Source organism: Panthera uncia, chromosome B1 (genome assembly GCF_023721935.1).
Source record: "Panthera uncia isolate 11264 chromosome B1, Puncia_PCG_1.0, whole genome shotgun sequence".
Classification (NCBI taxonomy): domain Eukaryota; kingdom Metazoa; phylum Chordata; class Mammalia; order Carnivora; family Felidae; genus Panthera; species Panthera uncia.
In genome coordinates, this window is record NC_064811.1 from 55,791,057 (window position 1) to 55,808,514 (window position 17,458).

Sequence of the window (17,458 nt, forward strand, 5' to 3'; positions counted from 1 at the left end):
AGAGTCTAGAGAGGGAGACACAGAATCGGAAACAGGCTCCAGGCTCTGAGCCATCAGCCCAGAGCCTGACGCGGGGCTCGAACTCACGGACCATGAGATCGTGACCTGGCTGAAGTCGGACGCTTAACCGACTGCGCCACCCAGGCGCCCCAAGAACCCATTGCTTTTATAGGAAGCAGTAAGAAAGCCTCACCTCTCATGACTATCAGCTGCATAAACAGCCCTGACAGATGACCCAGATAAAAGAGTGGTCAAGGTCTTGTTGCAGTCTTTTTTTTTTTTTTTTTTAATTTTTTTTTTTAACGCTTATTTATTTTTGAGACAGAGAGAGAGCATGAGCAGGGGAGGGTCAGAGAGAGAGGGAGACACAGAATCTGAAACGGGCTCCAGGCTCTGAGCTGTCAGCACAGAGCCCGACGCGGGGCTCGAACTCACGGACCGTGAGATCATGACCTGAGCCGAAGTCGGCCGCTTAACCGACTGAGCCACCCAGGTGCCCCGGTCTTGTTGCAGTCTTGATACAACCCAGTAAAGATGTGTAATGGCACAAGAGGGCCAAGGAGGATTGTCTCTCCCAACATTTTACAGGTAAAATATAAAGAAATGAGAAATTTCCCCAGTGTCAGGGAATGTGAGAAATGGAGATCTAACTCTTCTAGATCAGAGCTCTAGCTGTCCTAAGTCACAGTGGTGCCCTCAACATTTAAACTATTTCTATGGAATAAGCTGAGCAAAGCAAGGAACTTTTGGGTTTGTACTTATCTCCTAAATTTCTTATGTTGCCTCAAAACAGAGACGACTGACTGTTGTCCTAACTTATAAATGTTCCCGGAAATTTTCTAGGTATTCTTCTGTGGTGTTGAGTTCGGGAAGCTCCCAAAACAAAAATTGATTATATTATGATATGGGAGCCTAATGAAGAAGAAACCAGTGCATTTTCATAGGAAACTCTTGGAAAAGAGTGTATGTAAATGGACATCTTTTAAACATTAAAGGGGCGCCTGGGTGGCGCAGTCGGTTAAGCGTCCGACTTCAGCCAGGTCACGATCTCGCGGTCCGTGAGTTCGAGCCCCGCGTCGGGCTCTGGGCTGATGGCTCGGAGCCTGGAGCCTGTTTCCGATTCTGTGTCTCCCTCTCTCTCTGCCCCTCCCCCGTTCATGCTCTGTCTCTCTCTGTCCCAAAAATAAATAAAAAACATTGAAAAAAAAATTTTTTTAAACATTAAAGATAGTGGATGCCTAAAAGAAAAACACTTTTCCTTTACTGCTCACACTACTTCTGACACCAATTATGCGGGGGATTTTCCCACACCAACCAATTCGCTAGCATCAGTTCAATTCTGACACCATCTACCTGGAGTTAGTGCAGACTCCACGGGTTAGGAGGTTACTCCTACAAGGTGCCCCCTCATTTCAGATGCTAATTGCTAGGCCAGGTTATCACCTCTGCTTCTGACCAACTAGGTCTAAATCAGAGGTTCTTGTGACCCTCTCATAAAGTTTGATAATTTGCCAGAATGGCTCAGGCCTCAGGAAGAGAGTTTACTTGCTAGATTATGGTGTATTACAAAAGAATACAACTCAAGGACAGCCAGGTGGAAGAGGTGCATAGGGCTAAGTGTGTGGGAAGGAGCGCAGAGGTTCCATACTCTCTGGGTGCTTCACCCTCCTAGCACCTCAGTGTGTCCACCAACCCAGTGGCTGTCTCATCCCTTTTGGTTAGGATTTTTATGCAAGTTTCATTATATAGGCCTGATTGATTAAATTATTGGTCATTGATGACTGAACTCAATCTTCAGCCCCTCTCCCCTCCCTGGAGTTGGGGGGTGGGGCACAGCTGAAACTTCCAACCCTTTAATCACATGGCTATTGCTCCTGGGTAACCAGCCCCCATCCTTAGGGACTTTCCAAAAATGCTTCTTTTACCCTTAACTCTGGAGCTATTTCAGGAGTCAGGGACAAAAACCACATATAACAAAAGATGTTTCTATGGCTCTTATCACTTAGGAAATTTTAAGGGTTTTAGGAGCTCTTTGTTCAGGATATACATATAAAGTTCACAATGCCTTATCAAGAATGAGTGATAGTATATAAAAGAATGGTTCGGAAACATTAAATCACCAAATAAGATCATTCAGTTCAGTATTAATGCCAATCAGAAGGGGGTTTTGGTTATTTTCAGAGATGGGAAAACAGTATAGAGGTAGTCTTCTCATTGGAGGTTGGCAGTTAAACCTTGACCTGAAGCAAAAGAAAACAGAACCTCTTTTTTATTTTTAATTATGGAAGTTTTCAACTACATAGAGTAATGAAGCCTAAAGTTGCCATCACCCAGCTTTAATAATTGTCAATATTTGCTGATCTTATTTCATCAATTTCCATATTTTTGTTCCTGGAGTACTTACAACCCCCAACTTATGACTTTTTTACTTTATGGTGGTGTGAAAGGGATATTCATTCAGTAGAAACCATACTTCACATTGTGAATTTTCACCTTTTCCCAAGCTTTCCCATGACGGTGGGCAATAGCAGAGAAATGTGGCTCCCAGTCAAGCCATGCAGTCACAAGGTAAACATCTGATACACTTAAAACCATCCTGTGCCATACAGCCATTCATTTTTCACTCTCAGTACAGTATTTAATAAATGACATGGGGTATTCAACACTTTGTGATAAAATAGGCTTTTGTTAGATGATTTTGCCCACCTCTAGGCTGATGTGACTGAGTATGTTTAAGGTAGGCTAGGTCTGTTAAAGGTTAGGTGTTAATTTATGATATTTTCAATGGAAAATGCATTGGTTGGGATGTAACCCCATCGTATCTTGAAGAAGATCTGTATTTTTTTATTTTTATTTTTTAAATTTTTTTTTAACATTTATTTATTTTTGAGGGACAGAGACAGAGCATGAGCGGGGGAGGTGCAGAGAGCGAGGGAGACAGAATCCAAAGCAGGCTTCAGGCTCTGAGCTGTCAGCACAGAGCCCGATGCGGGGCTCAAACCCATTAACCATGAGATCATGACCCAAGCTGAAGTCAGATGCTCAACCGACTGAGCCACTCAGGTGCCCCAGAAGATCTGCATTTTAAAGAAAACTCCAAACAGTATTCCTTACCACTTGTAAGCACTTCGATATTAACAATAATTTCTTAATAGTACCTACTATTTATTCAGCTCATTTTCAAAGGTTGCTTGTCTTAAATGTCTCTTTTTAATTGGTTTATTCAAATCAGGATCCATACATAATATACATTATTATATATCTTAAGTCTCTAGTTTTTTTATTTTTTAATTTTTTAATACTGCTATTGTCTTCCTAATTTTATTTATTTGTTTGTTTTTTCTTTCCAAGTTGCTACTTAAATTCTTGTTTGTTAACATAGAGTGTAACAGTAAGTTTCAGGTGAAGAATTTAGTGACTCATCACTTACATACAGCACCCCGTGCTCATCAAAACAAGTTTTCTCCTTAATAACCATTACCTATTTAACTCATCCCCCTGCCCCCCTCCCCTCCAGCAAGTTTCTAGTTTTTTGAAAGAACTGCCTTATTGAGATATAATTCACATACCATAAGAGTCACCACTCTCAGCTGTATCATTTAGTAGTTACTATATTTATAAAGTTGTACCTCCATCACGACTACCGGAATATTCTCATCACCCTATACAAGACCAGTGCTGAGCTACTGAGCCTTCTCCTTCTCATCACCCTACAAAAAAAAAAAAAAACCCTATACATATCTATTACCATTGAGTTCCTATCCCTCTTTCCCCCAGGTCCTGGCAACTACTCACCCACTTTCTGTTTCTGTAGATTTGCCTGTTCTGGACATTTCATGTGAATGGTCATTAAACATGGGGCCTTTAGTGCCTGGCTTCTTACATTCAGCATGGTGTTTTCAAGGTTCATACATAACATGGCATGTATCAGTACCTCATTCCTTTTTATTGCTGTGAATGACATTTCATTGAACATACCACATTTTATTTCTCCATTCATCAATTGATGGACATTTGTACTATTTCCATGTTTAGACTATTATGAGTAAAGTTGCTATGAACATGCAACTTTATATGTTTTATATGGACATGTGTTTTCCCTTCTTTTGGTTATACACCTAAAAGGGGAATTGCTGGGTCATATTGGTGACTATGGTTTAACCTTTGGGGAACTGCCAGACTGTTTTCCAAAGCAGCTGTACCATTTTACATTCCTGCCAATAGTGAACTAGGGTTCCAATTTCTCCACGTTCTTGTCAACACTTGTTATTTTCCTTTAAAAAAAATTTTTTTATTACATCCATCTTAGTGAATGTGAAGTGGTATCTCATTGTGTTTTTGATTTGCATTTTCCCAATGAGCATTATTTCATGTACTTGTTTGCCATTTATATGTATATCTTCTCTGAAAAAAATGTTCAAATCCTTTGCCCATTCTTTTTTACTGGGTTGTCTTTTGTTGAATTGTAAGAGTTCTTTGTATATTCTAGATATTGGATATAATGTGATTTTTTTCTCCCATTCTGTAGGCTCTCTTTTCACTTTTTAATGATGTCCTTTGAAGCACAAATTTTTTTAATTTTTATAAAATCCAGTTGTTTGTTTTTTCTGTTGCTGTGCTTTTGGAGTCATTTATTATTTTTTTTTAGTATTTACTTATTTTTGAGAGAGAGAGAGCAAGAGCGAGCACAAGTGGGGAAGGGGCAGAGAGAGAGACACACAGAATGTGAGGCAGGCTCCAGGCTCTGAGCTATGAGCACAGAGCCCAATGTGGGACTCAAACCCTTGAACCATGAGATCGTGACCTGAGCCAAAGTCGGACGCTTAACCGACTGAGCCACACAGGTGCCCCACTTTTGGTGTCATTTAAAAAACCATTTGGTCATGTTGTATAATCCTTTTTATATGTTGCTAGATTTGGTTTGTAAGTACTTTGTTGAGGGTTTTGCATCTATATTCATAAGAGGTATTTATTAATCTATAGTTTTTTTATATATAGTTGCCTGATTTTGATCCAAGGTAATAATTGGTTTCATAGAATGAAATGGGAAATGTTCCATCTTCCAGTTTTTTAGAATTGTTTATGAAGGGTTATTTTCATTCTTTATTTTTTTGAATGTCTGATAGATTTCAATAATGAAGCCCTCTGGTTCCAGCTTCTTCTCTGTGGGATTTTTTTTTTCTTGTTTTGTTTTTAAAGAGAGAGAGAGAGAGAGAGAGAGAGCAGGGGAGAAGGGCAAAGGAAGATAGAGAGTGCCCATGTTGAGACTGATGTGAGGCTTGATTCCACGACCCTGGGATCATGACCTGAGCCGAAATCAAGACTCAGATGCTCAATTGACTAAGCCACCGAGGCACCTCTGTGGGATGTTTTTTTTACTGACAAATTCCGTATCTTTACCTGTTATGGATTTTCTGTTTCTTAAGTCAGTTTTGGTGATCTGTATCTTTGTTAGAAATTGTTCATTTTGTCTAGGTTGTCTAATATTTTGGCATACAGTTGTCAGTAGTATTCCCTTCCAATCCTTTTTGTTTCTGTAAGGTCAACAATAATGTCTCCTCTTCATTCCTCAGTTTAGCAATTTAAGTCTTCTCTCTTTTTCTATTGGTCAATCAAGCTAAATATTTGTCAGTTGTTGATCTTATCAAAGAACCAACTTCAGGTTTCATTGATTTTCTCAGTACTTTAATATGCTGTTTATTTCTGTTCTAATCTTTTATTACCCCTTCTTCCTGGGGCTTTCCACTGGTATATGTGTTTACTGGTTGCCCTTTGAGGAAGCTTCTGTGAAATCATGGAATTAAGTTATGCTAGAGCTGGAAGAGTCATGTAGGTCAGTGCCTTGTCAAACTTTAATGCATATATAGATCACCTCGGGTCGAGTTAAAGTGCAGAACCTGATTCAGTGGTACCATTGGAGCCTAAGGCCTCCCATTTCCAAAAGCTTCCAGGTGATGCCAATTTTGATGCCAGGGCTACATGTGCAGTGGCAAGGATCTAGTTCATTTGGTATCAGGGTCATTTGTGGGGTTTTCCAAAACCTGTTTTTTCTCTCCATTCCAGAGTTAATAATATACTCCCCCGACCCCTTGAAAATTGGTGCTGCAGGGAGTCATTAGGATCGATATGGGTGTGTGTTGTTTCCACCAGATAAAAGAATTACTGAACAAGCTTAACCCTCATTTCACAGATGAGGATATTGAAGCCCCAAAGAAATGAGACTCCTTGCCTGGTGTCATAAGTTAATTGGTACAAAGAAGTGATTAATATCAAACAGATTAAGAGTAGTGGGTGGATATAGTGTTCCTGATAATAAGGATGGATTTTAGTGAAGCACATCTTTGATTACGCTATTACCAAGGAAAGGTAGCAATAAGGATAAACAAATTTGTTGTTAAATTTTCTTGACTAACGTCTTTAAGATTTCAACCAGACAAAATGTTACTCAAGTGTACTTCCTCTTTATTACTCGAGTAGAATTTTGTATGGTATTTGGAATGGCATTAAGGAGAATAGATAGATATGGGTACATAGATAATCTAAGGGTCCTAAGACTCTTGATTATTTTTACATTTTTGAAAAGATTTTTTTAATGTTTTTATTTATTTTTGAGAGAGAGAGAGAAAGAGACAGAGCATGAGTGGGGGAGGGGCAGAGAGAGAGAAAGATGGAGACACAGAATGTGAAGCAGTCTCCAGGCTCTGAGCCGTCAGCACAGAGCCCGACCTGGGGCTGGAACCATGAGATCATGACCTGAGCTGAAGTTGGACATTTAACCGACTCAGCCACCCTAAAAATATTTTATTTCTAAGTTAATCTCTACACCCAGCATGGGGTTCAAACTTACAACCCGGAGATCAAGAGTTGCATGCTCTACCGACAGAGCCAACCAGACACCCCATCTATTGATTATTTTTTTAATACTATTTAGGTTTACTTATTTATTTGGAGAACTTATTTATTAAAGTGAGCGAGGGGAGGGACAGAGAGAGAGAATCCCAAACAGACCCCACGCTGTCAGCGCAGAGCCCAACATGGGGTTGGAACAAACCATGAGATCATGACCTGAACTGAAACCAAGAGTTGGACGCTTAACTGACTGAGCCACCCAGGTACCCCATCTATTGATTATTTTTAAATGAGGATTGAGTCAAAGTTCATGATTCTCAAGTGTCATTAGAATAGTCAAATTGTGTTTTATTATAAGATCTTCTAGTGCTTTCAGTAATTTGTTCACTATCAAGGACTAGCAATTCTATGCCCAGTTTTTAAGAAATAGTACAGGGGTACCTGGGTGGCTCAGTTGGTTGAGTGTCTGTCTAGCTCAGGTCATGATTTCGCGGTTCGTGGGTTTGAGCCCTGCATTGGGCTTGCTGCTGTCAGTGCGGAGCCCGCTTTGGATCCTCTGTCCCCTTCTCTCTCTGCCCCTCCCCCACTTGCGTGCTCTCTGAAAAATAAATAAAACACTTAAAAAATAATAATAAATACGTTAAAAAAAGAAATATTACAGAAAAGGTTGAAAATAGATTTATTTAGGAATTATTGGCCTTCAAACATTGTGAACACAGTAAGCTTTCCTCTCTATATCTTTGTTATTTTGTCGTTTTTAATCTCATGTTAATGTTCTTAGGTATCTTTTGAAAATCTCTGTATGGCAACTTTTGTTTCTCATATAGTCTAAATTTTTGATCTGTCAAATAACCAGGAAATTCTAAAGAGTAACTGCTTGTGTTACATACAAATTATTCCCAACTTACCCAGAATTGGGTACAATATAACATACTTAATATTAATATATGTTAAGTATAACTTAATTTTCTTCAATTATTCTTAAAATATTTCAAGATTTCTCCGTATGAACATTAGTCATTTCACTAAAGAGATGGAATGGGGTCTTGGTCAGATGATGGGTTTGCAGAACAGTGTGACTCAGTGTCACTCTTAGTTATGTGACTTTGGATTCACTTTTGTCATCACTATTAACTAAATGAGCCTCATTACTCTGTAAAGTTCATTAATATTTCCTCATATAGAAATTAGCAGTCTTGAAGACCTATAATAAACATACACATATTCTTGAAAGAACTTTGGTTTGAAAATCAATTAATATAGTTGATTATTGTAACTATAGTCATTTCTGTAGTTTCTTTAGTCCACTGCTCCTGGTGTGTTCCCCACCATGGTGCTTTGTACCCCTACCCATCTATTCACCAAAACTAGAAAATTACTCTCCATTCTTCCTCCTCCTCCTCTCACATCTAAGTGGTCATCAAGTCCTGAAATCCTGACATTCTACCCCTAGAACAGCCCCCAGAGCTAATTAATTCCCTCTTCTCCCCACAGCTCCGACGGCTCTTCCCTTATTGTTTCTCTCCCCAACTATTGCAGGAGACCCTTACTTGCTCCACAGCGTTGAGTTCTAACACCCTTCCAGTTTGTCTTCCATGTGGCTGTGACAATGGCTTCTCTAAAATTCATATCTGTGGGGCGCCTAGCTGGTTCAGGCGGAAGAGCATGTGACTCTTGATCTTGGGGTCATGAGTTCAAGCCCCGTGTTGGGTGTACAGATTACTTAAATAAATAAAACTTTAAAAAATAAATAAGATTCAAATCTGTGACATCACACCTCTCATTAAACTCTTTACTGATAAAGTAAAATCCATACTCCTTAACAAAGATCCTCAGCAGTCTCTCTTTTACCTATTTCCCTCATCTCATTTCACAGCATTTACTCATATGTACCATAAACTATGGCACTTTTTCCATTTTGTTTTTCTTAATGTGCCAAGTTCTTTTCATTCTTCAGTGCCTTTGCCCCAGCTGTTCCTTCCATTCTGCTCCCTTCCCAGCTCTTTGCCAAACCAATGTCTTTCTGTCCTTTAAGACTGAACTCAATTGGGGTGCCTGGGTGTCTCAGTCGGTTGAGCTTCCGACTTCGGCTCAGGTCATGATCTCACACTCTGTGAGTTCGAGCCCCGCGTCGGGCTCTGTGCTGACAGCTCAGAGCCTGGAGCCTGCTTCAGATTCTGTGTCTCCCTCTCTCTCTGCCCCTCCCCCATTCATGCTCTGTCTCTCTCTGTCTCAAAAATAAATAAACATTAAAAAAAAAGAAAAAAAAAAAGACTGAACTCAAAAGTCTCACCCTCTGTTACTGATGTGTATGGCACCTAATAATGTCTGTATATTAATTTTGTACACTGTTACCTTAATGAATTATATTTTTTTGCATATTTTGTTTGATTTTCTGGGTGTAGAATCAGAACGTGTGAGAGGAGTAATGTTTGACTCACTCTTTCACAGGTTGTATGTCTCCAATTTGTTTATCTTCTTTAATTGCATTCTTTCACCTTCAGTACAGTGTTCAGAATTAGCCATGTTAATATGTATTTCTTAATTTTCTTAAAATGCTACAGAGTGACTAAAAACATTTTATTAGCTGGAGAAAAAAAAAACAGTCTCAAGGTGCCTGGGTGGCTTAGTCAGTTGAGCATCTGACTCTTGATTTCGGCTTAGGTCATGATCTCACAGTTTGTGACTTCAAGCCACGGTTTGTGAGTTTGAGCCCCGAATCAGGTTCTGCGCTGACAGCATGGAGCCTGCTTAGAATTCTCTCTCTCCCTCTTTTTCTGCCCCTCACCACTGTCTCTCACTTTCTCTCTTTCTCACTCTCTCTCTCAAAATAAATAAATATTTTTTTAAAACCAAATAGCCTCATCTCTGAGAACTTAATATATACATACCTGCCCTTTAAATTTGAAGGGAAGGGGCATCTGGGTGGCTCAGTCGGTTAAGCATCTGACTCTTGGTTTCAGCTCAGATCATGATCTCACAGTTTCGTGGGTTCAAGCCGTGCATCAGGCTCTGTGCTGGCAGCCCTCGCCCTACTCACATTGTCTCTGTCTCTCTCAAAATAAATCAATAAACTTAAAAAAAAGTTCTTTTGAAGGAAAAAGGGAGCCAGGTCAGGTAGCTTTCTTCTGTGCATATTCTCATAATATCCTGTGTATACTTTTGTTAGTGTTCTTATTACAGTACGTTTACACAGACTCTCAAACTTTTCCACATCCAGTGGCAGAAGAAATTGTATTAGACTTGTATACGGTGTGTCTCAAATTTTACATTAATATCGCATCTAGTATCTTAGCCTTAAAATTTATATAAAATTTGCATTTGATTCCATAGAAAGAGGATACTTGACCTAATATAAAAACATTTTAATTTTATTTGTTCTGAAATAAAATTGATCTTTGTCAAAGATGGTAATGTTTATTGTGAAATTTCAAGTGTTCTCTGTAAGTTGCCCTGTTTTCATTCTCCAAACATTTGTGTAAACCAAGTTTGATAAATAGCACTTTGATGTCAGGAACTAGGTCTTTTATCTCTGGAATCCCAGCATTAAATATCTAACACCCAGTAGATGGTCGCTATTTATAGAAAAAAATGAATGAATGAACAGAAGTTCAGATTTTGAAATAATAGTGTTAAATGTTAGCATTGTTAAACGTTTTTAGTTATTTTTCTCCTAGAAAAAATATGACATAACATTGTGAAAGTCATGCATTTTTTTTTCACTTTTTTTTTTTTTTTTTTTTTTTTTTTTTAGCCCATGCACAAGCTGGGGAGAGGGGCAGAGGGAGAGAGAGAAAGAAATCTTAAGTAGGTTCCACGTTCAGTGCAGAGCCCGACACATGGCTGGATCCCACAACCCTGGGATCACGACCTGAGCTAAACTCAAGAGTCGGACGCTCAAGCAACTGAGCCACCCAGGCACCCCTGAAAGCCATGCACTTTTAAAAACCATTTTCTGGGGGGCATCTGGGTGGCTCAGTCAGTTGAGCGTTCAGCTGCGGCTCAGGTCATGATCTCACAGCTCGTGAGTTTGAGCCCCGCGTCAGGCTCTGTGCTGACAGCTCAGAGCCTGGAGCCTGCTTCGGAGTCTGTGTCTTCCTCTCTCTCTGCCCCTAACCCACTCGCATTCTGTCTCTGTCTCTCTCAAAAATAAATAAACATTAAAAAAAAAAAATTTCTGGGTTATACAATATAACAAAACTTGAAAATGAAAACTTTTATGGTTAAAACTATAAAATATACAGGAAATACCACATTGTAAGTATTCAGTGTAATGAATTTTCACACACTCAACAATTTCACACCAAAAACCAGAACCCCAGAAGTCCTTCCATGCTCCCTTTGGGTTACTGCAACCCTTTTTAACAGCATATATTCGTTCCACAAAATCATTTTACACTCGAGTACGATTTAAGACAAGTAACAAACTGATTGAATAGATTATTTTTTATTTTGTGACAAATTAAGTTAGTGATTTGGTGATCTTTACTAGTACCCAACATTACAAAATGGAACAAAGAAATAATTAATTTTAAGTACTAATTATTTTCAGTAGTTTGATTCCGTACTAACCAGGAAACGTAATTAAAATGATTTGTAATGCCCATACTCTTATATACTATTCAACCCAAAAATGATAATAATAAGCATTAAATAATAAACATTTTACCTTCTGCATTAAGTAATTAATAATGAGCAGTGAAGTCTTTTGAGCTTTTTATGCCTAATGTCAAATTACCCTGATTTTTGTTTGACCTTCTTTTATTTGTTTAGAGTAGTGGTTCTCAGTGGGGTAGCAACCTGATTTTGTCTTCCAGGAGACAGGCATTGGGCAGTATCTGGAGATATTTTGGGTTGTCATAACTGGAGGATGCTACTGACACCTAGTGGGTAAAGGCTTGGGTTGCTACTAAACTTAATTCACAGAACAACCCCACACCCCCTCAAAAAAAAAAGAATTATCTGGCCAAAACAGTAGTGCAGAAGTTGAGAGCAGTATTCTAAAGAATGAATGGGTTGTTTGTGTTTGATGTAGATTAGTTCAGTAGGGTATAGCACCATACTAAGTCGTCCGAGGTATTAGGAATTTAATTTCCCTAGGCATTAGTTCATCTTTCTGCATGGTTTATGCACCCCAGGCCACAAACAGATGTCTTGAACATGTTGCTACTGATTGTAAGAAGAATGACATGAGGCAATGTAGAAATGTAAATCCATCACCATTCTGGCAAGAGTCTCCAATCCAGCTCTCCAGTGACATTTTCTTGCCATCTATTGGGAGGTTAAACAGAATCTAGTTGCTGTCCACAAACATTTATGCACACCCACACACGTTTATCCCATTCATTTCTTCCAGTGATTATGGGAGGTTAGAAACACTGGAGTGCACATAAATGCCAGTGACAAAGTTGGGAATTAATGTCTGATAAAACTGGTTTTAGCGGCTGTGTTTTAGGGGGTAGTTTTGTTGTGCATTTCACCTTGTGAGCTTATTCTGGTCTCAACACTTACCTGCCCTGAGGAAAGAGAGTCACATTTGATTTGTTGTGCAAGGAAGAATTAATGGCAATATATATACCAATTCTGACTTTTTTTTTCTTTAAAACTACTACCTCAGAGAACAGCACAACAAAGCCAGATTTATATAGTTGGAACTCTGGCTTTGTTGTCTCTTACTGGCTGGGCCCAGGGACTGGCTCTTCCACACTCTTAGCCTCGTTTGTAGGTTGGTGCTACTGGTAACTGTCTCACAGCCTGACATAAGGAGGGATTGAAATTGTTAACTGTCAGAAGCAGCCCACAGTACCTGACACAGTGTAGGCCCCAGTAAGTGAAGGTAGAAGGTGCCTGGATTGTGCCGAGTTCTGTCGGATAAAATGTGGTACTTAGTCCCTTTCATCAAATAGTTTATCACACTCTATGCTAAGTCTTAAAATTTTGGGAGTTAATACGGTTAATTATTTTTAGTTTATGTAATGTTTAGTTTAAATAATAATAATGCTAATTAACATAAATGTCAATCGTATACTTGGAACAAAGTTTAAGTACTTTTTTTTCTACATTGCCTTTAATTTTTAGAGCACTTCACAAACTATGTAGAGAACGAGGTGGGCAGGGCCAGGGTGGAATCACAGAGACCAGTGTGAAGGTTGTGCAATAGTGAGCTAGGATGGGCACCCAGGTTAGGTTAGGGCAGAGGTGGTGGTGAGATTATTAAGACTGTACTCAATGGTTGAAATTTGATAAAATAAGTAATTTTCACTGTTGCATCAAGGATATTCCTAAGGGAAACTGGCATCTTTCTTTTTTTTAACAGCAAGTACTTGGCAGAGAATACGAAACCACTGTCTCCATTCTTGCCAAGACACCCAACAGTCCTACCCACCATTGCTTTTGCACCTTCGATGCTAACGTCAACACAATGAAACATTGAATTTCTAAATGTGCTGTTTCCACTAACCAGGCTCCATCCTCTCCCTCTTTGGCCGTAGATCCTAATTATCTCATGGCTAACGAACGCATGAACCTGATGAACATGGCCAAGCTGAGTATCAAGGGCTTGATTGAATCAGCTTTGAACCTGGGAAGAACTCTGGACTCAGACTATGCACCCCTCCAGCAGTTCTTCGTGGTGATGGAACATTGCCTGAAACACGGCTTGAAGGGTAGGCCATGGCCCCAGAATGCAAATGTGCACACAGCTATTTTCTAGCAATACGTGTTCAAGAAAAGTGTTCTTTCTGGAGCCAAAGAATAAGAGGCTTGAATTAATAATATTAATCTATTGGAACGCACCCTATAAGAGCACAGACAAGGAGACAGGGATGTGGTTGAATTAAAAGACATGCAGGGCTTAAATCCTTAAATGCTAGAGCTGGAAAGGACATTACGAGTATCTAGTCCAATACGGCAGTTCTGTTGGACAGGTGGAAACAGGCCTAGAATGGGAGGTAATTTGCCCAAGGTCACACAGTGAGTGGGGGCAGAGCAAGTGCTAGAATTCATATCTCCTGAGTCTTGCTTCTGTGTTCTTCCACTTGACCATAAGCTTTTGAGGGCAGAACCTGGTCTAGTTCACTTTGCTTCCTTCCTGCTCCCTCCCCAGTCGTTAATAGCCTGTTTCCAGGTTACATATTCTTTCCCATTGGACTCTTTTCTTCACTAATACCACACAGCTTTAAGTACTATATTGTTAAAGCCTTTTATTGTTATTATTATAGGTCTAGTTATAAATTCTTCCTGAAAGAGGAAGGACTGAGTCTTGGGGAGTGGGGGATTTTTGGTTTTTACAAAATGTTATCTGTTCTGAAAGCATGAATAATTTCAGAACTGTCTGATAATGCAGAAATTAATTCTCTGATAAAAAGGATTAAATAGATGAGAGAGAAGTGTGTATATGTGTTTGTGTGTGGAGGGCATGTTTATGTTGCAAGGGATATTAAAACATTGCTTTGTTTTTATCACCTTAGCTAAGAAAACTTTTCTTGGACAAAATAAATCCTTCTGGGGGCCTCTAGAACTGGTAGAAAAGCTTGTTCCAGAAGCTGCAGAGATAACAGCAAGTGTTAAAGATCTTCCAGGACTTAAGTAAGTTTAAGGTCCAGAATTCTGCTAGGAAAACATTAACCATTGCCTTCAAGTCTAAAGATAATGATGACCATAATCATTTATTTCATAACAGTCCAGAATGCATGCTGTTTTTATGAATATGTACTACTACAAGAGACTTGCTGATATAGAACATTAAGAGAAGTGTGTCTGTGAGGGATAATTACCACTGATTTAAAAGAGGTTGCATTCATATTAAAATGCCAAAATTTTTCTTATTTTGTAAAAAGTACTTGTGGGAATCAGTTAGAGTCTCAAGAAATCAGATCTTAGGAGGGAGGATGCTAGACCCAACTAAGAAAAAGAATGTGTTCAATGAAGTTTTAAGAGCCAAGATTAAAACCGTTGTCAAGTGGACCTCAGGAACTGACACTGGGAACCTGCCTCAGAACTCAAAAAGAGGACTGATCATTTTCCCAAATTAAACTGGTTTAACTTTAATCAGATAGAGGCCTAAATGGACTGTGTCCACATTGCGAGTATTTGGACACTTACATGATCCACACTAAGTTTATGAGGATTTACTGACGCTAATGTGATAGAACATTTTCATTTGGGCCTCCCAGAGGTTTTTATCTTCAAATTGTAGTCTCAGTAATTCATTCTTCACAAGAGCAGTTGTCCCAAACACACCCCTAGTCCCACCAGCCCACACAGAACTCCTCACATAGGAATGTGGGAGAATAGGTTGTAAAGAGCACCTCGGTGTGCATGTTATTACTGGGGACTATTAACAAGAGTAAGTGAATCTGTCCCACTATGGCCTCTATCTCTGCTACTTGTAGTTGTTGGATTCATGTGTTTCTGTAGGACACCAGTAGGCAGAGGAAGAGCCTGGCTTCGTTTGGCATTAATGCAAAAGAAACTCTCAGAATACATGAAAGCTTTGATCAATAAGAAGGAACTTCTCAGGTATGAACATCTTATTGAACTTTGTTCTTTTCTTGCTATGTTCTATATTTTATATGAGGTCAAATCATATAAATTTGCTGTTTCTGCAGATCAAAAACAGTTGTTTCATGACAATTTCACATAGTTCAACTAATACTTCCTCCCATACCTCACACACACATACCCAAGAATAGATGTTTATTACATGTGTTCAGTCTGTCACTGTGGCATATATATGGTCCTTTGTAGGGTAGGCTAAAACTTAATACCCCCAGAAAACAGGAAAGGCTTTTGACTCAACCTTAGCATTTACCCAGATGCAATAAGACAGGAAGTTGACATGTTACATTAAATTTAAAAACAGCACACAAAGTTCTAGATGGATTATAGACACAAATGGCAAAGAGGAAACAGTAAAAATTTTAGAAGACAATATAAGGTAGACAAAAATTTCTTAAACAAGACATAATTCTCCCTGTTAAAGAAAAAATGGATACATTGGTCTACATTAAAATGAAGAACTTCATTCATCAAAAGACACAAGATTAAAAGGCAATCCATAGAGTGTGAAAGGAGATATCTGTAACACATATATTGAATAAATGATATGAATCAGGGTATGTGAAGAGCTCCTTCAATCCAGTAAGAAAAAAGCAAGGGCGCCTGGGTGGCTCATTTGGTTAAGCCTCCAACTTCAGCTCAGGTCATGATCTCGCAGTTTGTGAGTGTGAGCCCTGCATCGGGCTCCGTGCTGACAGCTGAGAGGTTGGAGCCTGCTTCAAATTCTGTGTCTCCCTCTCTCTCTGCCCCTCCCCTATTCGTGCTCTGTCTCTCTCTCAAAAATAAACATTAAAAAAACTTCTTTTTTTTTTCAAAAAAGGATAGATGAGCAAATGTAAAAATGGGTAAAGAATTTGAACAGGCGTTTCTCAAGAGAAAATCAAAATGGCTAGTAAACATTAAAAAGAGGGGTGCCTGGCTGGCTCAGTGGGTAGAGCATGTGACTGACTCTTGACCTTAGGATCGTGAGTTCAGCCCCACATTGGACATAGAGATTACTTTAAAAAAATATAAATGTAAGGGCACCTGGGTGGCTCAGTGGGTTGAACATCCAACTCTTGATTTCAGCTCATGTCACAGTCTCATGATTCATAGGATTGAGCCCCACATGCTTGCAGCACAGAGCCTGCTTGGGACTCACTCTCTCTCTCTCTCTCTCTCTCTCTCAAAAAAAACTTAAAAAAAAAAAAAAAAAATATATATATATATATATATATATATATATATACATAAGTTCACTAGCCATCATGTAAATGCAAATTAGAACAACAATGTGATACACACCCACCTACAAATAAAGCAGATCTCCGAGGCAAATTTTTAAAAAACAATTTTTTAAAGATGCATTAAAGATGGAAAAATCATCCCTTGCATCTCAAATACAAATATGTGGGGAAAGTATAAATAATCACTTCAGTGAAACTACCATTCTGGTCACTTCTCTTTCAGCTAGACTGTCTATTATCTAGAGTCTATTCATGCACCTATTATCTAAAATAAAGTATTCAGACCATCCCCCCCCCTTTTTTAACCTTTTCTCTATTATCATAGTACCCATATTCAACTATGAGGCCAGCATTTTCTGCTTGTCTCGTGATTACATCATTGGATTCTTGAGGTTTTGTTACAACAGAGCATTCTGTGGATTTCTCTTACAGCGAATTCTATGAACCCAACGCCCTCATGATGGAAGAAGAAGGAGCCATAATTGCTGGTCTCTTGGTGGGTCTCAACGTCATTGATGCCAATTTCTGTATGAAAGGAGAAGACTTGGACTCTCAGGTATGCACAATGTGCTCAGTTACGAAGTGCATCACTCTTGAGTTTTGTTAGCTCAGAATTTGGGTTGATCAGATTACACCAACCAAATTAAGAGAAATTCTGTGAGTCATGAATAGTATTTTTAAAAATTTTGATGTGAATATAAGCAATTACTTTGTTTTTTCTTCTAATTTGACTCATTTATGTATTATGAGTGTTTTTCAACTTTTCTCTTGACTGTGACCCCTGTTTAAAATATCTTGTACAGACTGGTGCACCTGGGTGACTT

General features: G+C 39.0%; 1 protein-coding gene across 10 annotated transcripts in view; it reads left to right on the forward strand.

Annotated features, from left to right (window-relative positions):
• The window catches only part of RUFY3 (RUN and FYVE domain containing 3), an 80,679-nt gene that overhangs the window by 38,390 nt on the left and 24,831 nt on the right, over positions 1–17,458 (forward strand). For all 10 annotated transcript variants that reach the window (XR_007457787.1, XM_049630594.1, XM_049630590.1 and 7 more), the window contains 4 exons: positions 13,341–13,514; positions 14,319–14,436; positions 15,268–15,369; positions 17,067–17,190. Coding sequence is in view for 9 of the 10 variants with exons in the window: in XM_049630594.1 (XP_049486551.1) it covers positions 13,341–13,514; positions 14,319–14,436; positions 15,268–15,369; positions 17,067–17,190 (518 nt within the window). In the remaining variant the exon portion in view is untranslated. The remainder of the gene's footprint in view (positions 1–13,340; positions 13,515–14,318; positions 14,437–15,267; positions 15,370–17,066; positions 17,191–17,458) is intronic.